At 31.5% G+C, this 27,469-nt stretch overlaps 1 protein-coding gene across 1 annotated transcript in view; it reads left to right on the forward strand.

Annotated features, from left to right (window-relative positions):
• The window catches only part of LOC116774126 (F-box/LRR-repeat protein 7), a 34,899-nt gene extending 7,690 nt beyond the window's left edge, over positions 1-27,209 (forward strand). The window contains exons 2-8 of the mRNA XM_032666782.2: positions 21,953-22,180; positions 22,511-22,702; positions 22,985-23,129; positions 24,631-24,816; positions 25,070-25,215; positions 25,335-25,508; positions 25,877-27,209. Coding sequence (XP_032522673.1) covers positions 21,965-22,180; positions 22,511-22,702; positions 22,985-23,129; positions 24,631-24,816; positions 25,070-25,215; positions 25,335-25,508; positions 25,877-26,089 — 1,272 coding nt within the window. The 5' untranslated portion in view covers positions 21,953-21,964 and the 3' untranslated portion in view covers positions 26,090-27,209. The remainder of the gene's footprint in view (positions 1-21,952; positions 22,181-22,510; positions 22,703-22,984; positions 23,130-24,630; positions 24,817-25,069; positions 25,216-25,334; positions 25,509-25,876) is intronic.
• The last annotated feature ends 260 nt before the right edge of the window (positions 27,210-27,469 follow it).

Here is a 27,469-nt window from a genome sequence, read left to right on the forward strand (position 1 = left end):
ATAGAAAATGTATCTACACCAAAACCTTGAAAAAGGATATGATGCGATTATTTTAAGTTGGAGATAAGGTTATGAACAAACCGTGATTTCCAAATGTGTATATATTAGTTTTGTAAGTTTATAATTGATTACAGAAGCTAAGAGGTAAATACATCTTTTTCTAACTACAGATGATTTGAAAGGTTGAAAAACAAAAATGATAACTTTTATTTGTCTTGCTAAAGCTCATATATAATTACAGTTGAAGAATGACATATACGAATTCCCCATTTGCTACCTTTACCTATGCTTCCTGACATTTAGTATGTTCTCAAAACGTATCCTACCTTATTTCTCAACAAGATTCAAAATATTTCTCAAACGCAGACAATTTAAATTGTTCATACTTTAGCTTGGCTTTCTAGGTTTGAGTTCTAAAAAAAATGTTGGTGGGTCACAAACTAAACTTAAAGAGATAAAAAATAATTACATATATCCAATGAAGAATTGAAATTTTAATTCTTGTGTTTATTAATCTGGTGTTGCTATTGTAAAAACAAAAATCCTACGAAATAAAATGTCAACAATTACGAGGACTTACATCCTTAGTAATTTTACATATTTCAAAATCTTGGGTTGGTAGCGAACAATAAAAAAAATGATTTCATCGAGACCTAAAACCGAAGGAAGTCAGATTAAAGTTAGTCAGAATGAACATATCGCGGCAAAATACTGTTAGTGTTATAAGGTACCCAAAAACCTGTATGGTAGAAAATGTAAAAAATAAGACGCTCTTAACTTATACAAAATATATTAGAATGTTGGAAGGTTACTGTTTAATGATTTATATTGTATATTGTAAATCACAAAGATTTCTCGAAAACAATACGTTTTGATATCATATATATGGGGTTTTCCAATAGGGACGCTTGAACTTTGATAGCTGATTGCGGCCATGTTGTTTGAGTGACAGCTGTCAAATGCAGTGTGTTATATTCATTCCGTCCTCCCAAATCACCATGGCAGGTTACAGTGTCGAGCAGCACGTGCAAATCATAAAATTGTTTTATGAAAATGGGTCTTCAGTTCGAGCAACGTTCCGCGCACTTCGCCCGTTTTACGGTCGCGATGATCGTCCTGCCGAGTCGACTATCCGTCGATTGGTGGACAAATTCGAGTCAACCGGGTCAGTTAACAATTGGCGAATTTTGCGTTGTGACTTGAGCCTGCACCCGTACAAGATCCAGCTGACCCAAGAGCTCAAGGTTAATGACCATAGACAGCGCCGTGTGTTCGCTGACTGGGCATTAGAGCAGTTGGAAGTTGACGCCGATTTTGGCAAAAAAATCATCTTCAGCGACGAGGCGCATTTTTGGATGAATGGCTATGTCAACAAGCAAAATTGCCGTATTTGGGACGAGACCAATCCACACGAGGTTCACCAAGTGGCAATGCACCCGCAGAAAGTGACTGTTTGGTGCGGATTTTGGGCCGGAGGCGTGATTGGTCCGTATTTTTTCGAAAACGATAATGGTGTGGCCGTCACCGTCAATGGTGAGCGATACCGGTCGATGATAACCAACTTCTTTTGGCCTGAAATCGAGAATATGGATCTGGACAACATGTGGTTTCAACAGGACGGCGCTACGTGCCACACAGCACACGCTACGATGGAAGTTCTGCGCGAGCAATTTCTGGACATGGTCATCTCGCGCGGAGGCGACGTGAACTGGCCACCGAGATCGTGCGATTTGACCCCGCTGGACTTTTTCTTGTGGGGTTTTCTTAAGTCGCAGGTCTATGCCAACAAGCCGCAAACCACCGATGCCCTCAAAGTCAACATACGCCACGCCATCGATCAAATACAGCCCGATTTGTGCGCCAGAGTCATCGAAAATTGGACCTTTCGTGTGCGCGCCACCAACCGAAGCCGTGGCGGTCATTTGAATGATGTCATATTCCATACATAATGGGGTCGATAGACCTTCCAAATAAAAATTTCGCAAATATCTTTCCTACATGTATTTTTTTTTGCATTTCAAAGATCAAGCGCCCTTAATGGAAAACCCTATATATACATACACATATTACTTAAGCCATATACATTTATGTGTTTAGATCAGACCATGGAATTTAATAAAAAAATTGTTTTAATTTTGCATCATTTTTTTGTTTCAGACTTGTCTTATTTTTATCTTTGTATTAAATCTGCTTCTATGCGAATTATAAATGTATGCTTCAAGAATTGTATTTCATAAATTGTCAGTTTGGAAATAAGATAAATGTAGTTTAATATTACAAAAAACGCTCAAATTGCTAATAGAGCGGAGACAACGAATAGATTTGTGAAAGTTTTATTATATACCTGTTCCGGAACATACCAACATGACATTTACATTTTTTAATATAAATTTCACTAGATATAAACCGTTGGTTTGCTTGCGTTGATGTTGTCAAGCGTTTTATTTTAAGGTTACTTACACACACAATATGCCACTTAGATAACTAGGATAAATAACTTCTACTTAACGTTTACATAAAGGTTTCTTTGGAAAAAGTGTAATTGGCAATTTCACGTGCCTATATGATCCATAATTGTGCCTAATTGTTACATAACCGGTCCATATAAATTCCATATAAGGTCTTGTAATGAGAACGTTAAAGATTTAGCGTCATCTAAAGTATGTGAGCGCGAATCGTAAAACTGAACCGTCCGACTTTCTCATTACCGAGACGAGAATTACTTATACAAACTTTGCTACTATGAATATTTTACAAAAATATGAGGTTTTATCACTGAATTAACCGTCTCCCAATCGTTAGTTTATAGCATCTTACGTGTAAAATTATTTTATCAAAATGTTGTTCAGACTTAATAAATAAAACACATTCAATATATATCTATATAAAGTTGCCTTTTTAAAAATATAAAGAATTGATCAGACTATCATTTTAATATCTTACGCTCGCAGTAAGTGCATCCGTGTTTACATTTGTTATGTGATACTTAATTATTTTAAACCATCATGCGGTTGCAAGTCAATTTATGAATATCTCGTGACTTAAACTATATTTTATTGTCTCGTAATCGTATTAACGCAATTACTTGATTAACGATATATTCCAGCTTGATTTGATTACAAATTAACCGGCTGTTATGTTACTAAGCGTGGTCGACTTACACGCGTACGGTGTAAAGACTTTTCGTTTAGGCGTATCATTTAATTTACAGTTTATATGTTTTATAAAAGAAAAACATTGTGGTGGTTGATGAAGGTATGAATAGACTATTTAATGGCTATTTGGTTTTGTCCCACAAAATGTCAAAATTAAAGAGATAGAGTTGTATAACGAAGACATTGCTCGCAGCAATGCCTCAGAGAAGGCTTTTGCAACGTTTCATTATATTATAAGTAACATGTATAATAAATAATAGATAAAATATGTAAAGATAAACAAACTTGTCCTACAAATATTTAAATGCGAATGTTTTTAAATTTCTTATTCGTAACCGATAAAAACATAGAGCCTATTTTAATAATACTTTACATCGAGATGGGTTGTGTTAGATAAAATAAAGTCACATCAAATGTGAGAAGGGAACTGTGAAATAAATAAACTGATATACAAGCTTTAAACAAGTTCTTAAAAAATATTAATTTAGTTTTCTTGAGGATATAAAAAATCTAGATGTAGGTACGAGAGTTTTAAACAAAAAAGTTTCACATCCATTTAAAGTTGAGATACGTTGAAACGTTTATTTGAATGTAATTTTAGAACCTACTTTTAAAAAGTAGTTTAAAATTAATATAGTTTTAAATGAAACTAATATTTTTCGGATATACTACGCGTGCTTTATTTTTTGGTTAAAACTACATACTCGGTTACTTTTCAGCAACCGTTACATACTCGGTTACTTTTCAGCAACCGTGATCACTGGCAGACGAGATGTCGAGAGTACGTAGTTTTAAGAAAAAATAAAACACGCGTAATATATCCGAAAAATATAAGTTTCATTTAAATGAATAAAACTCCAGAAAGTCTTAGATCTCATTATGTGTACTAATACAAGTCTAGAGATAACATCTGAAGGGAAATTTTAATGAAATAAAGAATCTATTTTACAACTTTAATAAACTCCTTAATAATTTCAGGACTAAGATAGCTTCGTATAAAATGGTACATAAATTGTATATGGTATATGTTTTTACGGTGCTGTAACGGCTCGATTACGGCTGATAGTAAATAGGACGAATAATATCCATGTATTATTGGGGTCTCAGAGAGCCTTACACTCACGAGTTGCCACATCAGATGCGTGGGTTACTTTATTGTATTTTAAACTTCAATCTGTTCTTTAAAATCATTGCTAGTGTAAGTATGAACAGAATAATATAAACTTTCCTGATAACAATATCAAATAATGAGACGAAAAAGAAAGTAATTTTTTATATGATATTTTCCGTATTTTATAATTTCTAATTTATTTTAAAACCCTGTATATTCGAGACAGGTTTTTATGTTTAAAATTGCTTCATTTTTGTTGCAATCATATATATATATATATTATATGATTGCAACAAAAATGAAGCAAAAATGAAGCAATTATATATATATTTACAGATATATATATATATATATATATATATATATATATATATATATAGAGACGAAACCTCTTAGCATTCAATGGATTCACCGTGCGGGTGCCGGGTCCATTGCGTTGCAGGGAGTGGAGCTTCAACAGTGCCTGGGACTTGCGACCCAGGTGTAGGTTTAAGGGGCCCCTAACTAACGCGCGTTAAACGCTCACCTCCACTGTCCAAGCTCCTCTCCCTACCTAACCATATTTGAAAAGAACCTACTAGGGCTGCCTTCGAAGTACGTTCCAAGAACGAATTGATGTGAGTTCTGGACAGGCCTAAGTCTTTTAGTAGGTTGTAGAGAGATTTAGCCGTTATACCTCTTGCTCCCACTTCTACCGCGTATAAATCCACGACGAACCTATTTCGAGTGAGTTCGTTTGTGAGCTCGTAATATTTGTTGACCTTGATGGTATGGTCTTTGGGGATGTTGGTTTCCCAAGGAACCGTAAGCTCTATCATCACAACGCGCTTTAAGATTCGCGAATACATGAATATGTCCGGTCTGGAGGCCGACGCACAAATATCCTCGGGGATTTTGTATTGTTTTTCACACGTATCCATCATTATAGTCCAATCCGTAGCCGCTTTAAGGATGGAGTAAGGCTTGACATTTGTTTTTATAGTCCTAATGCCCTCTCTCACAAAACCTACTGATCGCTCGTTTGTGGTTATTCCTTTTTGCGCTCTGGCTACCGAAAGACTAACCGCTTCACGTATGATTTCCAGAACCCTATCGTGACGACGGGAGTATTGACCGCTATCGAGGAGTACCTTACATCCCACTAACAAGTGCCTAGCAGTTCCAACTGCCTTCCCACAGATATAGCAAGTCTTTTCGGTACCTTTACCCCATCTTACTAAATTACTCTGATCTGGGAGAGTCATCTGGAACGCATTGAGATAGAATTTTAGCAATGCTGGCGACCAATCATGGATTAAGGTGCGCCATTTTAGTGCTAATGGGATGCAAAAATCTCCTATGTCTAACCACTCGTTCTGCATTTCTAAACTTATTGCATGGATCTTATATTTATCATTCTCGTCTTGTCGAATAAAAGACTTCAATATATCCGTATCTTGGACCTTCCTACTTGATCCTAACCCTACTCTGTTACTTTGCGCTCCTATCATAAACTGCTTGTGGAATTGAAGCCTTGACTCTAGCTCTGGGGCATCTTTGTCTTTTGGGAGCGATGTAACGACGTCATCCTGGGATTTCCCCAAGATGTACCTCTTGGAAACTCTCAGGTGTTTATAGAGCTCCGATGGCCTTTTTAGACTCATCCCAAAACTATTGCGATCCCTAAATAAAGCCGATGAATCAGCCGTTAGCGCGAGCCCGAGCCACAACTTCAACATCTTTATGACGCCTGCATCTAACTTTGACAAAAGGGTTTTATTAAAATCATAAACGAGGAAAGGCCAATTTAAACGTGAAGTTAGATAATTATCGTAGATCCAAGCTTTTTTAACGTTACTGATCTGTTGGCTATCTACCTTGTTGAGATCGTTCAAAAAGCTATCTACTATACCTTCCAAAGATGGAGTACGACCTATATTATCAATCTTCCGACCGAGAAATTTAAATGGTGCATTTTCTGTAACCGTAGAAATGCATTGACCGCCTAACGATAATCCCGGATCGTATGAGGTGTATCTTGTACTCCGCCTACCGAGACACAGACAGTGACATTTACTTGGTTTTGTCCTCAATCCATCGGTCCACTCACAGAATCTATCCACTTCATCTAATAGTACTTGACAGTGTTTGGGGTTACGTGTCAGTATTGCGAGATCGTCAGCGAAGGCTAAAATGGATTCCGTGTATTTATTATTAAACTTGAACCGATACCCCCATTTTTTCTCGTTGCTGGTTAATTTATCTACTAAGATGTTAATTACAATATTAAATACAATTGGAGACAAACAGCAACCTTGAAATAGTCCTACATTGTAACTAAAAGTTTTTGAATGGCCTTCTTTAGTTGTTATAGAAAACTTTAATTTTGAGTAATACGACGCGATCATATCAGTAACTAGGGGCGGAAAGTTGTACCATTTCAGCGCGAATAGCATCAATTCGTGTTGTATCGACCCGAACGCATTCTCTAAGTCTATCCAACAAACTGTAATTTGCCTCTCGCTTTTCCTAGCATCTTTTAAACTCTCCGACAGCAAAGTGTTGTGTTCTAGGCATCCAGAAATTCCGGGTAAAAACCCTTTCTGGTGATTTGGCCTAAAATACCTGTTGCTCAGCATGAATCGCGTCATTCTCGTTTGTAGAACTGAGAAAAAGATTTTGGATATAGTATTTGTTAAGGCTATCGGTCTAGTATCTTTTGGATCTGTGACTCGATCTTTTTTGGGAATGAGGACAAAAATTGCTTTCCCGAAGCACTCCGGGATTTGCTTCCTTGACCAGATTTTATCGTATATATATGTGAGATGTTTACGAACCGATGGACATTTTTTAAAGACTATATATGGGATACCATCGGGTCCCGGCGCAGATTTAGACGATTTTTTCTTTATCTGAATACTTATCTCATCTAGCGTTGGTGGAATGCCGTGGAAATCGAAACGAGGAATTCCAGGTTTTTGTTCGTTGGGATCCGCATAGAGTCTTACACTTTTAGGCACTTCGTATGTGCTCTTAAAATGATCGTAAATTTGTTCATTGGTCAAGAGAAGCTGTCCGCGTTCTTTCTTAAAAATGGTTTTCGAATACTCAAAAGGGTTTTTATCAAAATCTACTTCCTGTTATATATCTGTAAATACGTATGTTTATATTTGGTTGTGTATATTTGCAAATGATCACTCCTAACTAGTAAACCGGTTAATCGATTAAACATTCCAAATCCTCGATTTCGACTCCGTGGTGTCAAAATTACATAAATTATATTAAAACAGGAATAATCACAGAGTCTCTTAAGACTAGTGATGTAACACTTTTTTTTTTAAGTCGTTTCCGATTATAAAAATCGTATATTAAATTTCTGTTTCCTCTACGTTGAATGATTGGTAATTTAAGGCAATATAATTTTTATAAAATTCCATTTTAACGTTGGGGGATTTTAATTTTATTAAGAATCTTTATCTATACTAATTAATTAAATTCAAGTGTCTATTTATAATTTTAAATTAAATGGTTATGAAATTATAATAAAACTGCAATTTTTTTTTTTTTGTCACTTTGTTTGTTTGTTCCGGATAATCTCTACAATGACTGGAACGATTTTCACCATGGAATTTCAATGGCACGTAACCAGTGTCATGAAAAGTAGCTTAGCCTAAGCTACTTTTTAAACGACTTCAAAAACGACGATATTAATAATTCCACTAAACGTTTGTTTCGCTGTTATTCCCTCAGTCAATGGCTGTTTATCAAAATATTCTTTTTAATCTCAAGGAATTTGTCCTGAGGTATGACCATTGTTATCACAACAGGAACTGATGAAGAGGTAATTGAAATATCGAATAAAATCTCAGAAGGAAGATCAGGAGTATCACAAAAGGAGTATAATATCCGTACAAAGCCGCGGGCGACAGCTAGTATTTAATAATATTTTTATCTGAATGTTTGCCAATCGTAAACTCCTACAGCATAAAATAATAATAATGTGCCACCAACCTGATGGACCAAGAGTTATGACGGACATAAGGATGTGATAAAAGTTATTTTATTAGTATAATATAATGTATTAGCGGTGTAATATTAACATTTAGTTACGCGTTGCACGTCGGATATAAACTCGACTTTTATCCTACAGATAATATGTTAATGTTGATAAATTCTCCACACAATCGTTAGGAACGCAAACTATAATGTTTTTAAAATGTTACTAAGGAATTTAGCTCCTTATGAAAAAAAAAAAAATTTAGATGACTTCCCAGATATTTTTAATACGTTGTTAAAAATATGTTCTTCAGACCGTTTCCCACGTCAACGAAGACGGTATGAGCTTTATTACAGCCCGCTTTAAAACGGTAAAATGACAACGGAATTCATTTAAAATCATATAATAATATAGGAAACTATATATTTTATATGTAAAATAAAATGTACTTTTCTAAATTTATTACTAATAACACTTAAAGTAAATTAAAAAGCATTAAGAATTACGTGTTAGTACATAAAAAGATTATAATTTTCTGAACAGTTAAAGCAAATCCTAAGTATTATGTGAAGTTTAAAGCTATACGGGTGTAAAGTACCCGGCCTCACTTTGGACGTAACAAACCGTTAGCTATTTAATGTAACTTTTGTGCTTTCTTTTACGACTCATATTTTAATATATAGTATTTATATATAACTATTATATACTATATCATATTATTTGAAAACATTAGAGCATAATAAAATAAAAGTATTGTTCATTGCAGCATAAATTTGTATATTATTAGAGATTTTTTTTTAATGGCAAGACACGAATTTAAGTGATATGTTCTTTTAAATTATGAAAAAAAATAATATCGCATGTATTGTTTATAAGTTGTTTACTCTTTTTACTCTCTTCAGTTTCGTCTCGTCTGCTGTGGACATGGTTGCTTTAAAGTAATCGAAACGATAAAAAAAGCGAAATAAAATGATAAGCGTACGTAGTATCGTTTGTGACGTCACTGCTTAGTCGGCATAGTGTATAAATGTTGCTCAAGACTCATAGCCTGGTAGCGTGCGGCGTTCACTGTTATTGTTGGTGTGTAAAGCAGATGCGTTTGCTGGCTAATTGGCATCAATTTTAATATAGTAATTTTGGTGAATATTTCAATAGTACCCGGATGATATAACAGAGATAGAAACAGAGGCTGACTGTCATACAGATTGCTTAAAGCAGTTCCCTTACTATATTTAAACCCGAACGTTTCCTGTAGCGGAATATTTAAATGACTGTCATTTTTTAATAAAAACTGAGTGTATAAGAATAATTAATTCACATTACTTTATATGGATTGAGTAATACGGATGTATCCAAAATATTATTCAGATATCTAGTCACTCAATTCGTCTTATTTACCAAATTTGTAGGTAAAGTTACGCTCGTTAGGTACGGGTATCAATTTCCTAATTTTTCTTCTTATGGAGTTGTTACATTAAACAGAACACGAGTGACATTTCGTATGAATCGAGAGTTTTGTTTTCAGTTATACAGTTCATAACTAATAGTAATGCTATTTTTTTGCAATATTTTTTATGTTTATTCTAGAAAATGTTTTTTACTTACTTTTTTTTTTAATAATCCCCTTATAAGAGCCACGATTATTGCTATAAAGTTTTAATATAAATATTACTTTAATGGTAATTTAGAAAAAATATTTAACAAATGTCATTAGCTATTTATGAAACGGTCCATCTAAGTATGGACAAGATTTAATGCTAAAAAATCTATTTTTCGCTAACTCAATCTCAACTTTTAACAAATAAATGTTATAGTGATAAATAATAAAATAGCAGCTCTAATGGAAGACCTTTAGTGGAACCTAAAGCGGATTCCTATAAAGATAACTTTATGTTGCTTAGAACTTGCAACTTAATACCGCCCAGACGAGTGTTGGTATTTCTATCTGGAATGTTTATTTAACTGTATTAACTATTATTATAAATGTCGATAAAGTATTCAAATATGGCTGCATTTTTAAATAATATTTTTCATCAGCGTGACTCATTGATTATTTATAAATGATATTTCTACAATTGTTTATATAAAAAGTAAATATTATTCAATGCTGGCAACTCTAGCCAGCTGTCATCCGCGAACATTTGACAGATCACGAGAATAAATTCGAATGATGAAATCACGGAGTTTTATCCAATCGTAGTTAATCTATTGTGATCAAACATTATGAAACAGCATTAAGTCGTTGGGGCCAGTTACATTGTCCGCGGTCACTTTATTACATAAATAAATGCTTGGCCAACTTTGAACTGTATTTGTTATACTGGCTGAAAGCTTTTAATAATTAATTTTGAGGTTCATTTAAAATTTTCCTTTTAAAAATAAATTCACAACGCTATATTTCATTAATTCTGGACATAAAAGTAAATTACATTAATCTTATATACATTAATTCCTTTTAATAAGAAATGCATTTAAAAAGGTTGGCGACTCCTGGATAGCTTAGATCGTATAAGATAATTGAATTTGAAATTGTAATCTACAGATTTCTATAATAAATTATCATAAGAAAATATTAATATTTTAAAGGAGAAAAGACACAAATTACATTTCATTTTGTTATAAATGTGTTTTTTTAGTTTTGTGTACATGTTTATAAGTTTTTTACACAAAACATCGAGGATATCAGAATATCCGATTGTCTTAGTATCTAATAATTGTTGTGATCGGTTTCATAACATCTCTCGACTGGCTTTAAGTTTATCGCCGGGCATGCAATATTTCCAAACATGGCGTTGCCACTATTGTTGAAATACAGCCTGCCGACTCGGGACATTTGTGACTGATTTTATATCCTTAAGCTTGAAACTAGTTATTAAGATATAAATTATCATGGATATACGAAGTAATTTAGTATTTGAAATATTTTTACTCGTGTTAAGTTAATAATATAGAAATGGGTATGTGGTTTTAATATGTTGGGACTAACAAGCGGGTAGTAAAAGAAATATATGATTTCCATTGATAATTAATGTTTAATGTTAATTCTATAAGGAAGTTTTTTAAGTTTATTTCAGAGTTAATAAATATAATACATATTGTGAATATGTTCAAAAACTTTATACTCATGCTTCTAAGTACTGAGTAGTTATTTATTTCTAATTGATAGTATTATTGGCTGGGTTGAGTATGAGAGTCAAAATTTTTATTACAACGATTAAGAGACGTTGAGATATAGCGATATAATTTAACTACTAAATATAAATTTATTATGCTTTAAATGATTCAAGCTCTTCATTAGAACCTCTTATTATTGTACAATTGATGTATTTTGTGTCTGTGCGAATTGTTTTTTTTTTTAATTAATTAAATGTTTCTTAACGGATATATTATTTCTTTATGTGTTTAAAAATATAACTTCCAGTCAATGAATATAGTTTTAAGACATATTTTATATTATTAATAATAAGGATTTTGAACCTTATATTGTCCAAATATGAGCTTAGAAGTATATTAACGTTTAAATCGTCCCGAACATATATCTCGCTCGAAATATGTATATTGCATGATGATCTACTGTATAAGGAATTACGTCTGCATACATAAAAATTTACTGCAAACGATAACGTATGTAATGTACACTAGATATTCTCTAATATATCTTAGAATTTTTATAGTTTGAGACGGTTAGGTAATGAATATTGCATGTTTCTAGTAATGGACAGTTAGATGAAACGGCCGGCATTATTTATAGCTTTGAGATTGATAGAAAAACTTGAAATAGATTTTATTAACTCTAAGCAGTCACAACACTGGAACATGCTACGTTAAAAAATAACGCTGTGCGAAAATTTCGTGAGAAGTTAATGAAAAATTTAACTTTAAATATCAGTTTCGTATTTAGTTCGGAGGTCATAGTTCTGTGGTCTACATAAATAGGTTGCTTTATACCGGAAACATTAATGCTTCGCCTTAAATAGATTTTGTGTTTGTTAAGTGCATTTAAAATAATTTGTTACGATTTTGGTTTAAGATTAATGTTAAATATTCAAGAGAATGAATTAAACTTACATTATTGCTTTAGATTTTTTTTAAACTAAAATCTTTTTTAGCAAATCGATATAACATTATTATAAAGACGGATTTTATTGTCGGGTGGTTGTTTTAAATATGCCCTTCATCCGTGCAAGACGTGCACAGTATAATCTGCCAGTGTTGTGCAGAGATTCCATTATTATCATTATTATTATAATCGATTGTTAAAATGTGTCAATTTCTATAAGGCAAGGGCTTATGATGGTTTTATTTTTTTCCTTTCGACTGATCAGTCCTTGGCTGTCACTCCACTCGTTGGTATGTGGCATTGAAGCAGTAGGCAACGCACTAACTCAGCAACAACCTATTCACTCTAGCCTTGAAGACAACCTAATTACAATTAACAGGAAACAGAAATGCAGGCAAACTCTATATAATTTATAACTAGCTACTTCCTCCGACTTCACTTACCAAGATGTAAAGACGATATCAAGAGATAGGCTGTAGACATTATTCAGATATATCAGATTTTTTTAAACGTTTAAAGTAAAAGGTTTGTCAAATATTATGCTTACATATATTCTGACTTATAATATTAACATAAGTATATTCAGAAATTTATTATAAGGGTAAAAACATACTACTTAACACAACATAACATCTTGTCAATTTCATTATTCAGGAATACCTAATAAATATTAATTGTTAATTACTTAACCGATCAAAATTTACATAATACGTATTAATTGCGTTAAGTTTTGATGTTTAATAGAACGGTGATCTTTATTTCGGTTACGCCATCGTAATTGGCAAGCGCCAGCCGATTGGACTAGCTCAGCGATTTGATTGGAATAATGTTCAAGTGAATGTACTACGATTATCAGTCTGTGTTTATCTTGTTATACTTTCGCTTCGTCTTTAAAAAACATTTTTGATCAAACAAATATTATCACGTAGAATTAAAAACTTTCTCCTTATTAAACACTTCATTTCTAATCCCAATAATATCGCCTCATTTAAATTCACTCAATACAATGCATTACAACAATACGCTACTTCAGAACAACCAGCCTAATCAATTATTGAAGCTGAGTATCTCTGACTGATCTTCCACCGTCTTAATATCCAGCTGACCACTAACTAACTCGAGTGTAGGTTAAGGTATCAGGCGAAATCATTGCTTTCTAAATATATCTATTAGAAGTATTAAATTATTTGACTTATGTAACACAAGCACGTGGTTTATCTAACGACGTGTGGTTACTGTCATCTTTATATATGTATAAAGGTTATAATATATATATAAAGGTTTTTGCAAAACCGTTGCCTTTATAAATCAGACTATACTTGTACCATAAATTTAATAGCTTAAATACTTGATTCAATTATGTTCCGTTCAGAAATAAAATTCAAAGCAAATTAATTCTTGTACTCTTTCCTTCTTTTTAAATAAGTTTTCTTGTAGATGTGAAGTGAATAAGTTATGTCAAAGCCTTGGTTTATTTCCTTATAAAGCCTTTGTCTCGTCCAATGTGATGTACAAAATGTGTGATTGAATTTAAGCTGCGATGTGTCTGTGTCGAGATCCAATAAGATTTAAATTCCAACCCTGATAACTTTATGATTTATATCTGCAAGTAATATCGGAAATTTGTTATTATAGATAAGCCTTTACATTATAGCCAAATGGGTACTTTTATGTATGTATTATTATTAACGATATGCAAACTGTCTGATATTATGGAACGCGATTCTTTATGAAACTTTACATTCTGGATAACTAATTGGGACCCCATAGTTATTGAAAAACTTCAAGTCTTGGAAACTTACTTTAAATATACAGTAATTATATAAAATAAGACAAAAACAACTAGTAATATAATATAATAATAAATACGACTTCCAACTTAAATGTAATTATTTTTTATTATATATATATACTTATATATACATGTATATATATGTATTGTAAATAACGTTGCCAAATAATACTATGTGAGTTCTAGAATGACACTTACAATCATAGAATTTTTAAAACCAAATCGAATTATTTTACTTACTAATAGTCAATTAACATATAATGAATAGATTAATCATTGATAGTTTGAAATTATCTGGGATAAAGAAAGTTTATTTTTTAAAACATTGACAATAGAAAGTTAAGTAACATAACCAGCGCATAACCTCGATTGAACGTGTTAGAACACAAGTCAACCGTATTCGATTAGAAACGAGACTATAAACTCAGATTTATAAATAGTAGCTATATACTGCTGTTGATTAAATGATTATCGTATAGATTATTAGGTGACTATTGATCAAGGAACGTAAGTTATGAGTGGCGAATGTGCGTACCTAAACGTGAATAGGTTATAACTCAGATTTTTAAGTCTCTTACAAGTTCTAAAAGCCTAATCGATACAGCAAATACTTGTGAAGAAACCTGGACATGAGAGAAAGTTAAATCACGTTACCTTACCAGCCGCGTATGGGTAGTCTGCTGGTTTAATTTATGCTTCAAAGCGTTTTCTTACAAGGATTTTACGTTGCAAGGTACTAAAAGTGGTTAGACGTTTTAAAGCTGACAGAATTCTTAAATAATGCATTCGTTAAACTTTAATATTTTCCTCAAATAGGCTTACTGTCTCTTATATCTTCTGGCTAGTTATATCTAGGAGCTTAGTTCCTCAGACAGGTTCGTTACTAAATCAATATCTATACTCATAAATTATAGTCTGCTACTCCACTAGTTTACAAGCTAAATTATAGCACGAGCGTATTAAAAATTATTCAGTACCTTTTGCGAAACACGAAGAGGCATTACACTGTTAATTTATCAACAGATTATCTGTCATTAACTATATCAGTCAGGGGTTCTGTTACAATAAAAAAAAATTATGTCAAAAATATATTCATTGAAGTTCTATCGTAAAAAACGCGGCCGGCAATTTTTCCGTCACTTTTTTTTTGAAACGAAACCTCTTATGCGATTGTCAACAAGGTTGCGTTAGACGTTTAACGCTTTGGGGGGGGATAACAAGATCCAGAAAGAGTGGAAATGCGTGGCTCTCGAACGCTTGCGGGTCAATTGTGACTTCTAAGTAATGTGAATAAATATTGTTATTAAAAAAACAATAAAAATTATTTAAAAATAAATTTCTATCCCTTCCTGTTTTCATTCCAACATTACGAAGTGTGAATTGTAAACGGAGGAACTCCCTTTACAATTTTTTTTTTGCAAATTAGTTTGTTCGCCGCGTTTTGGACATAGACAAAACTTATTTCAGTTTTAATCATTCTGTTCTTACCTATGTATATTCATTTTTATTTGTTCGCTTTAAAATACCTTGATTGCTGTTTGCCATTTAATGATCTTACTTAAGGCTAATAAATTAAATGAAGTCAACTTTAATGGTAAAAATAACTTTAGTATATAGATAATAAGTTAAGCCTTAAGGCAACAATACAAGCGTAAATACAGTCAAGCGAAATAACAGTAAAAGCAAATAATCAGCATTGAATTAAGAACTTTAATCCAATACAAATACGGGTGCATTTAGGACCTCGGACGTTTTAGTTTTGCCAGTTGTAAGCAATGTCACCATTTGCATTCCACACTACAGGCGTTATAAGCATCTATTTTCACTCATACCTACATCCATTAAGGTCTTTAAGTGTTGGGGATTTGTATATATTAATCAACTTTACGGTTTTGTTCTATTTGGTTTGAACTAACGTGGTAAAGTAACTTAAGTAATGTGCCCTCTTTGAAGGATGTGTTACGTTTATTTTCAAAATGGAACACGGTTTGCATGTTTAAAATATATAACAATTTAGTTGTTAACTGATTACAACAATATTTTTTTTTGCGAACACAAGCATTGGATTTTATAGTGCTCGCAATTGAAAACCATAAATTTAGGTAAAGGTTCTAAAAATGCTAGTATTAGGCAGGATTTTTAATCCTATTAAGCTATGACAATGATTTTGACGATATTTTCAAATGAATATGCAATTTTTACTATACAAACATAATTAGAATTACATAAGTATGGATATTTATTTTTTGTAATGAAATATTTCTTATTCTTTCCTTTTAGATCAGATTATTAAAAAAATAAGTCCACTCTACAATTTTATAGAAACAACTATATTGTCTATGGCGTTCTATTAAATTGTTGGCTGTGATTAAAGCGTTTGACATTTGCTGTACTATAAATTTGTATATCGAATATGAATTTGGCGCCAACATTCACTATGCCCACGGCTCGCCCTTGGCGTTCCCGGAGATCCTGATCTACATAGCTCTAAATATATGTAACATAAAACTCAAATTGCCATGTATATATTTCTTAACTTAACATTCTTATTACATGAAGATTTCAACCGTATCTGTACAGATATAAAGTACAATTTACAACATCAATTAGTAATAACGCTCTAACAATATTTCAATCCTCAATAATAATGCGAGTGTCAACGATTAATAAAGTTGCATGTAGTGGCATTGTTATTGAATGTCTTAGTAGAGGAATTGCTATGTCTCACCAGAATAAGTTTACATATAGCTAAAATTATTTATTTAATGGAAGTATGTAAGTAAATAATCCATAATCTGTTGAGCGATGAGTTCAATTATTAAAAATAAATAAAAGGTCTTAAAATAAACAGAATGTAATCCTATCAGTAGTTGTTAAAAAGTAATACAATAACGTATATTTACAAGATTTTTAGTAATTTATTTATTTATAATATTTTCAATGGCAATGTTGATATAGACAAACTTTTTAAAAATATATACAGACTAATAATCCGCCCTACTGAATAATACAGATTAATTTAATATTTTTTATCTGTGCAATGTTATACGGTGTAATAGTGAAAAAACATTTCTATATAATATCTTAAGTGGTCATTAAGTAAAGTGCTTCCTCTATTCCGGATAAAAATTTAAAATATCTCTCTAAATTCAAATCCTAACGGTGGAGTGCGAGCTTTGTATCTAGATAAAAAAAATTGCATATTTGTTTTGATAATAGAACGTATCTACGAGAACAGCTTTTTTGTCTCTAAATAGATTTATTTATTTAACAGCTTATTTAAAATAATAACGTAATATAAACTAAATTACAAGGCTTCGCGTGGGCCAGTGAATGCTGGCGCCATTGCATCTTGACGTGTACCTATTATTAACCTACATATTAGTAATTCAAATTTTAAACCGTCCATGATATCTCTGTGGATAATCTGATCACGTCAAATATTTAAAATTTAATATTAAGTTGACTTATTACTAATTGAGGTACAAATTGTGTTAAGTAATGTTTTTTTTATTCATTCTCTTTAAGGGTCTAAAAGTATTATTCCCGATATATAATTTTTATATTTTTATTCTTTATTCTTTATATTTTCTAGTTCTGTTTGTTAGAAAAAAATGTATCCTTCTAATTATGATAATTGAATTGTATGTCGTGTAAACAACGATGTCATTATGTGATTATTTCATTAATATTAACGTAATATTTATCACTGACTGATATATTAAACAAGATTTTTGTATACTCCACGTCTTCTTGCACCAATTAACAAATAAATATATTGTTGTTATAATTTTATCATAACGAAATTGTTTGTTAATCGTAACTCTATCTTTATCGTAAAAAATATTTCTTGTTAGACATATTTTAATAACCGTTTATATATAATTTAATCGAAATTTGAAATACAAATTTATTACCTCGTCAATGAAGCGTTCCGGTTGTTGGAAAGTTAATTTGTCAATTCCATAAAAACTTCACTGTATCTTAATTAGTAAGTTCATGTTTTCCTTTTAACTTTACTTTTAATTGGGGACTGAGAAGTAACTTCAAAGTTTGTGATAAAGATCAAAAATATGTATTATACATAGTATTTTATTAAAACTCCTTTGAAAATCTGTTGCTACTTCATCTAGGCAATTAACAATTCAAATACTTTTCATAAATATAAATAAAAAGAAACTAAATTGATAAGTTTTTTAGTTAACAAGTATCTTAGTAGGCTTTTTATAGTAAAAACTCGATGCAAATTACATAACTAATTACTATTACATAATGATTTCTTATTATTAATTTGGTAGAGTGAGGAGCTTGGACGGTGGAGGTGAGCGTTTAACCCGCGTTTGATAGCGGCCACTAAACCTACACCTGGGTCCCAAGTCCAGGGCACTGTTAAAGTTTCTCTCTCTACATCGCGATTTAACCGACACAGGCACGGTGAATCCATGGAATGCTGAGCAGTTTTGTCTCGTTAGATATTAAATTAAGTTATTGTATACAAAAACAAAAAACAATTAGAATCTGTTTAGAAAATTGAAATATGACGTAACTTTGCCAAAAGTATAAGGTCCTTAAACTAACAGTTGAATACAACAGATAAGGTCGAATGTAATTCTAGAATTCGCAAAAATAAATTAAATTGAAGTGTTTATTTATAATATTCGAATAATCTTCTTACTCAGTTAATATGCTTGTGTACATTGTGTATATACGTTTCAGTTTTTTTTCGTCAAAACTTAAATGGCTGGAGCGATTATGATAGAATTTTTGATGTAACGAATCTGCTTTCATTTTAGTTTTCAGTTTTATTCCATTAACATAAATGATAAAAAACACTTTTCCGCTTGGAAAATGTCGCGGGCACAGCTAGTCATAGACAAAATGTAATAAAATACATCACCTTAATTACCCTTATTTTATGTCAGACGGTCTTCTAAGATTTTAAGTATGTCATATTTTTCACAAGAAAGCATTCTTTAAGAACATCAAAGATCACATCACCCTATAAGTATTTAACCCGCGTGTTGAACCCTAACAGTCTATATATTTTCGTGTATTTTGATTACTTCATCATCATCTACCCATTCCTTAAATATTTATCTGATATGTAAAGGTATATTTGCAGTTTACAGTTTTGTATCTCTTAAAGAATTTTATCATATTATAACTACCCATAAAAGTCATAATTTTTTTTTAAATTTCATCTGATTCAATAGAAAATAAAATAACATTTGTCTACACGGTTAAAAGATATTATTTATGGCATTGTACTCAATTTATTTAGAACAAATCTCTGTATACTCTCAATATAAGCTTAACATAAAAAATCGGTAACAATCGCCGTACATTACTGGTACTTTCAAACCTCTGTCTCCATATCCACAGTATAAATTGCAAATTCCTTGCGTAGGTGGATCGCGGATAGACTTAAAGGTAAGTAGTTTTTTATAGAAAAACCTTAAAGAGATCCTGTATCTTATAACAATATACATAAGGTGTATTATAATAGAGTTAACCGCATTGTCTTATTTATCGACATCAGTCTCCCGAACGGTTAAGTGCAATAAATCGTTTTATAATCATAGTGAAGACAGGAACGTAGGCGACGAAGGTCAGTCACCTATGATATAATTGTGTTATCTTCAGGTGACGCCGCTGGCAAAAACCTGGTCTCATATATCAGATACATTAATTTTATGTTATTAACAACGGATGTCCTTGTTAGAGTTTCACAAACTTTGATAAATTTTAGTTTTGTAAGTTAACCAGCTGGTTTATCCAATTTATATATAAATGTCGTAAGTTTTACCATTTAATTTTGTGGTACGCATCGTTAAACTGATTTCATAATGGCCGCGTCTCATGAAATACTGTATTAATGATGACAGCCTTATAATAACTTCAAACAACGATTGAAATAAAATATAGCTGTTTACGAGTAATTTCATTGTTATTTGTACTTAAGTATTAACTTTCAATTAAATTTTATACGTCTTTTACGCGGTTGTCATAATCAAATGGTTTTAAATAGCCATAAGGTTCTATGATTTTTGTTGCACAGTAAAATATTTAATTACAATTAACTGTATACGTTATTAATAATTATGTTTTTCCGATTATAATTATAATTGGTTTTTAATGTTATATGTAAATACGAAAGATTATAATATTACATCTATGTTGTTAAGTTTGTTTTGATCTCCAAAATTTCACCTTGGATATAGACAGGCCTTTTAATCATTACATAAAACAGAGAGTAATTTGATTTCAGCTTAAGGCAGAAGAACTAACTACACTTATTCTTATTAGATTAGTAAATATATATATAAAATAAATATATTAAAATAAATAACTTAGTTTTATGATAGGATTCTGTTATATTATTTAGAAATATCTATATTTACCCTTAAAATCTATGTGATATTTGTCGTAGAGTCAAATAATTGACCCCCATTGATTGTTTCTTGATGTAGCGGTGGAATGACAAGCGATTGATTTATATAGCCATTGTAAATACTAGCCCGTAATTGCACAATACGGTCCAACGTCTAGAAATAATCGTAATTGCTATGCAATTTGTATCAAAATTAATACTGGCAAATAGATTGCTAGTATTTTTTACTATACTTTCATATTAAATTGCTCGTCTTAATGAAGCAGATGGCTGTACATACATTGTTCTTAACTTGTTCAACACGCAACTTTATTCTGGCGATCGCTTGAGAAAGTCAATTACGACTTAGCGGATGTGTTATAAATTCTTAATGACTGTTATTTTGCCTTAAATGTACTTGAGTATTAATTGAATGTGCTTGTACATGTTCAATGTATTGTCAAAAATATATATTGTTATTTTAAAACTTAACGTTTCTATTAAGTATGACTTTCAATTCGAATTGATTAACTTATTTGATAATTATTATACATGCTTATCTTTCATTTGTTTTTAATATGTATAAAATATTAGATTAAAATAGATATCTCATTGAAGAAGTAAAACATAATTAAGTATTGCATTTCAAATATTTCACTTAATTTAACTAATTTGAATATCATAGCCGGTTTAGAAGTTTGTAAATTTTCATGAATTAATAAAGGATTTTCATGAATATATATATTTCTATATATACTATTATAGTATCACTATTAGTTTATTACAGTAACGATACAAATTTTGTTACCAAGCCTTAACTAACGTTTCATTAATTTCACATTAAAGCACCATTAACAGTTAAAGACAAAGTATTGTGTAAGAAAAATAAACTGAGTCCTCCAGGGATTCTCTGTCAAGCTTATCCTAACATATTTTACATGAACAAATATAACAATTTATCAACGATCAATTTGCCTCGCATTAATATAAATTTGAAATTCATTTATTTATAGAGTTTTATCTCAATTCCTGAGAAATACAACGTCCTGGCTTCCTATATGTTTTAATTTTGAAATTGTATTTGACGTTATGTAAGTATTTCAATGATGTGTAAAAAGATGTACAGTTATAGATGTTTTCAAAAGCTTTATAATAATAGTATAGCACTTTTGTTACATTAGTTCTGCCCAACGACGTACCATACAAAATCTTAATACTATTATTTATAAGTACCACCGCTATTAATAGACACCAAAACGTCAATACAATCTTTGAGCCCATTATTATTACGAATTTTTCTCATCTGGTGTAGATTTTACGTTTATTATATAGCCATTAAAACGAAAGTTTGATTTTTGCATTCAGTTTTATTTTTATCACCTTTTTTTGTAAATCGTCTGAAAAGTCAAAATGTTTTTTGTGCAAGATTAACAAAATTATGATGTTATAAACATCAAAGTAATTCTAAAAACAATTAAAATGTTCCAGTAATCCTGCAATATGTCAAGCGGGAGTTGCTCGGGGCCGGGTGTGTGTGGTGGGGCGAGACGTAGGCCTCCCCCTCCTCCCGAGCCTGCACTGTCCTTGGCTGCGGACCTGAGTGAGCTGAGCCTCGACCAGGGCTACCACACCCTGGCTGACTGCGGCCCCCCTAGGAGGAGGAGGGATAACACGCTCACTGACGCTCTGTGGCTGAAGATACTGTCCTACCTTGAGGTTAGATAATAGGGTACAAGTCTGTAATGAAGTCTGGATAAAAGACAATTTTATCCAGGGAATAGAAGAACCAATACCCAAGCTAATTTCGTTTAAATAGAAAGTAATGTTTAAAATTAACTTTTTTGTTGTTAATGCCAACAGAATTGGTCATACGATATTTGATTTATCTAGAAATCAAATTATGTTCACATTCAACCGTACTGCTTTATCTTAGTAGTTACAGTAATGAAGTGTCATGTGCATTTAAATTTATTTGAAAATGTTAAAACAGTCAGCATCCAGGTATTTCAATTAGTTTAGTCTGTAATGGACCAAAATTTCTTCCAGGTGTCAGATTTATGCCGAATGTCCCGGGTGTCCAGACGATGGTCTCGTTTCGTGGCCAGGCTGACTGCCAGACCTGAACCCTGGAGGCGGGTACGGGCTTCTGGTCCCCTGGAGGTGGCTGCAAGGTGCGCGGGTGCAAGAGCTGGACCCTGTGTTGGTGCTGTTAGGGAATGGAGGTCCAAGACCTGTTCTGTAAGTAAATATTTTTTAAAACCTGCTCATAAAAATGGTAAAAAGTGGTAAAAAAGTATACAAATATATTGAAAAGTTACGTTGATTAATTTTGGTCAATTCGTTATTTCCTATTTAATTTGTCAAGAACAACTATTACTTTAACAACTATTACTATTTACTTAGTTTCATTTCAATAGTAATTTGTCAATTCTTAATAGAGGTCCGGTATTATGTAATGAATTTTCTTGAAATCCATTTTACTCTGTAAACAGGTGATATTTATTGCTCTACATATTTCAGGTGACGGTAGCCGGAGCACAGTTATTAGCGGCGACCTTCAGGAACTTAACTCATTTAGCTTTAACGAACTCAAATACAGTGGACGCAAGAGCTTTGGCCCCAATTATCACAGATTTGGTTGACCTGCGCCATGTTGATTTAACAGGTATTAATAACTTGAAACAAATTTCTGTTTTCTATAAGATGTAAGATATAAAATATAGTATTTTTTTTTTATAGATTAAGTACTGAAAAAATTCTTTATTAAGTTTTTAAGGGTATGCATTTAAATAAAAATATGACTTTTTCGATATGAGTAAGTTAGTATACCTTTGTGATTGTGATCACAGCTGACATAAAGTAATTGACACGTGGTGCCGAATCGAAAAATATAAAAAAAGTGATTCTTATCTAAAGAAAGATATATTTAAAAAATGTAGTTTCCCGATAAAAGTATCGTATGGTAATGAATTCACTGAGAAAATTTGAAAAATGGCTGTGTTTTGTCACAATCTTGTACAGCTAGTAATTTTAAACTTCTATCAACGTCATACTTCTTAAAGGATATTTGTTCTGCAAATCTGACTTTACAAATTTATGTATCTTCATAAAAATCATAATATATCTGACGAAATATAAACATATAATAATTGGTGTAATTAAAGCGTTTGTGTTTAAGACCGTTTAAAATTAATTTACTATAAATAAAATTGAAATATTATATCTATACCTTAATAACAATTTAAGTGTCTGAAAAGTTGTTTTCTTGATTATATTTTGTATAAAGGCAATTTACTCACCGCCTATATTATTATGGCAGTTTGTTTCAAAGCTTATATATATATATATATATATATATATAATAATTGTTATATAAGACCTTATGTTATATACATATATCTTATCCCTTATTACATATTGCTAAGACATTTTACGATAAAATCTAGATTATATTAATATATTGTATTATATTAAGTTTATATTCATTTGTTTCAAAGAAGTTATAAGGATTCGTAATATAAAGATCCTTTTGTGAGCTAACAATAGACTGACACAGATAAGAGACATCTAATTTAAATTTTCATTATAACCCCCACTACATTTATCTGATTTTGCGGCTTCTATCCTACCTTTGTTACTAATAGGGAGCTTTAGATATAAATGAAACAATAATTTTAATAATAGCCGTATTTGTTATTTTATTTAACATTTTACGGACTATCTTGGATGTATTTTTATTGTTTAATTTGTAAGACGATTTAATGTTTTTAATTTTAATAAACCAAAAACAGTTCTTAAAATTTATTTATAACGACTATGGATTTGTTTTCAGGGCCAAGCAATTAATTAAAGAGTCTGACAAGTTAATGAACACAATATATATTCGTTTAAAATTTAATTAAAATCTATTACATTCATAGTTTATTTATTTTTTTGAGATTACTTTTTACTTTCAATTTTCTGAATTTCAATATAAATTCTTTTTGTTCCGATGTTTTCGGTAGCGTATATGAACTGTGCAAGGATCTGTAGCGTAGTTAAGTCTGATAAGCGATATCTATAGGCTTACCTAAAATCTATATCGGCAAAACTAAATAATACATGTATGAAAATGAAAATTCACATACAAATAGTAATTTTTATAAAATTCATTTATTTCTGACCAGGCTGTCCAAACATGGACTGGCCAGAGTGGAATTGGCTGGAAAGTCGTCTTACAAACAGACGGCCCCCCATAGAGTATATAGACCTCACTGACTGCACCGCTGTCACCGACGCCGGCCTCTGCGCTCTGCTCCACACCTGCCCTTCATTACAGTACCTTTATCTAAGGAGATGTACTCTAGTCACTGGTAGGTCTATTACTACAAAAAATTTTGTATAGAGCGATATGATCTGCAACTCATATTTGGAATTCTTTCAGTTTATGGGTGTAAATAGAATTTATAGTGGTTCCACTTAATTGATTAATAGTGTTTGAAATTTTATTCGATTTTCACGTCTGAATATCAGTTAAAATTTTATATCCCAGGCTTTATTTTGTTAAAAAAGCTTTGTAATAACAGTTGAAGGACAAGTATTGATAATATAAATATTTTTTTACAGATGCAGGAGTCCGATGGATACCTTCATATTGCGCTCTCAAAGAACTGAGTGTGTCTGATTGTACAGGGGTCACGGACTTCGGTTTATACGAACTGGCGAAATTGGGGCCAGCGTTACGATACCTATCCGTTGCTAAATGTTCTCAGGTATAACATTCAGCATTTTATTAATTATAACAAATGAAAATAGATATATTGCTCTATCTATTACCTATAATAGTACTTAATCCAGCTCATAGTAAATATAGGTTTTTCTTCCTTTCAAGGTATCAGATTCAGGGGTCCGAACTCTCGCACGTCGCTGTTATAAGCTGCGTTATTTGAACGCCCGTGGCTGTGGGGCGCTGGGGGATGATGGGGCCGAGGCCATCGCCAGGGGCTGCTCCAGATTAAGAGCTCTGGACCTTGGTGCCACTGATGTATCGGAGGCCGGGCTGCAGGTCTATGATTGTTTGAAGTTGTACTCGATAATATCCGGTATAATGTTTCACAATATAGGAGTTTTCACAATTAGGATATATAACGAAGAAGAAGGCTTTAGAGCAGGTTGCTGCTATTTTATCTTGTTTGAAGCAAAAGACTTGATAGACATTTAATATACTGTCAGAAGGCTGAGCAAAAATTAATACGCATATTTAGAAAGTGAATATTGTGATGCTTCTACTATTATTCCGTTACGTGTATGCCTTTGTTCGAAAATAATTTTATTGAAAAATTAACCGTTATACTAAATTAAACATCAGAGGTTACGAACACAAAATAGTACTGTATTATATTAGATTATATTATATATTGATGTTATTTACAGATTCTTGCCAGATGCTGTCCGAATCTTAAGAAGCTGGCGTTGAGAGGCTGTGAACTCATCGGCGACGATGGTTTGGAAGCTGTTGCGTATTATTGTAGAGGTTTGACACAGTTAAACATTCAGGACACGCCCGTTACATTAAGAGGATACAGAGCTGTTAAGAAGTACTGCAAGAGATGTGTCATAGAACATACAAATCCAGGATTCTGTTGAACTTTGAATAAAGAAGTGTAAAGTAAAGAATAATTCGACTAATAGTAAGCGTACTAGAATGTACGTACGTACGTAAGCGTGGTAGATAGATAAAGTGCAAACTAATCTTTGGTTTAATGATTATTCTTTACGGTTAATTGTTATAACTTGACTGAACCTACGATTTATTATGTATATAATGTTAATTTACCTACTATTTAATTGTAGTCATATATGTATAAATATAAACAGCTTTATCTATATTAGCAAGAAATGGATTGTTACACTTATATCATGTATATTTTTTTTTGAGGCATTTAAAAGTTATTAGCGGAGAAAAGTCATTGGAATAGACAGGTTGTGTGATATTCCACATTTATTGAAATTTCTTGCCATTATACTTATGCAATTTATTTTCAAATTATTATATATATATCTTTTATTCTTGATAGTATATCTGTAAATAGTTTGTATTTTAAATTCTTTAATTTCATTTTTAATCTCTGCTCTTCTCTGTCATATAAATGGCAATAAAAAAAAATTCTAATTGCCGTTCAGGTAAGTTTTTACAGTTTCTCTTCATATATAAAAACTAAAATGGCTGCCGTAAAAGAAATTTGGTTTTCCATAAAGATGTAATAAATTTTTACGATCTCATATACTAAAACTTTTCTAGAATGCTCAAGATTAAAACTTATTTACTGTCATTACTATCAGCAATATCGAATTTGACCAAAAGAATTACAACTCCTATTTCGAAATCATAATAAATTTCACTAACCCATTATAATAAGTTATTATATTATGTAAATATATTGTTTTTAATTGAATGTAAATATTTGTAGGCCAAACATTATAGCGGCATTTTAATAAAAAAAAAAAATATTTAAAAAATTTGTTAGAATACAACAAGAATTAAAAATTTGAAAAAAATTGACCGATGTTGTGCCATATGAAGGAAAACATAAATTATGTGTAATGTAAGACATAAAATAGTTATTGTATATATAAAAATATTACGTTTCTTTATAAGAATGTAATTAGTAACATAAATATTATCTTAAAAAGATAATGTTCTATGTAAATTTGGGATAGACCAATGTTGTAGATATGTTATTAAATTATAACTTATAAAATATAACCCTTTTATTTTTTCACTCAGTGTATAGTGTTCATATCCTGACAATATTATTGCCAGAAAGGGCACGTGCAAAAAGTTTGAGAAAAAAAAAACGAATGGGCTTGAACACTAGGTCATTGTGATTCAAAGCTTTGCAAGACAAAAAGACCTTATTTATTTTGATTTCTTTACAAAGAAAAATTGTATCTATCAACTAATTAGGTACGTGGAAATGTTAGAATATTTTCAAAGCCTTTATATTTTTAGGTGAGCCTCTATTT

Source organism: Danaus plexippus, chromosome 20, assembly GCF_018135715.1.
Source record: "Danaus plexippus chromosome 20, MEX_DaPlex, whole genome shotgun sequence".
NCBI classification, from domain to species: Eukaryota; Metazoa; Arthropoda; class Insecta; order Lepidoptera; family Nymphalidae; genus Danaus; species Danaus plexippus.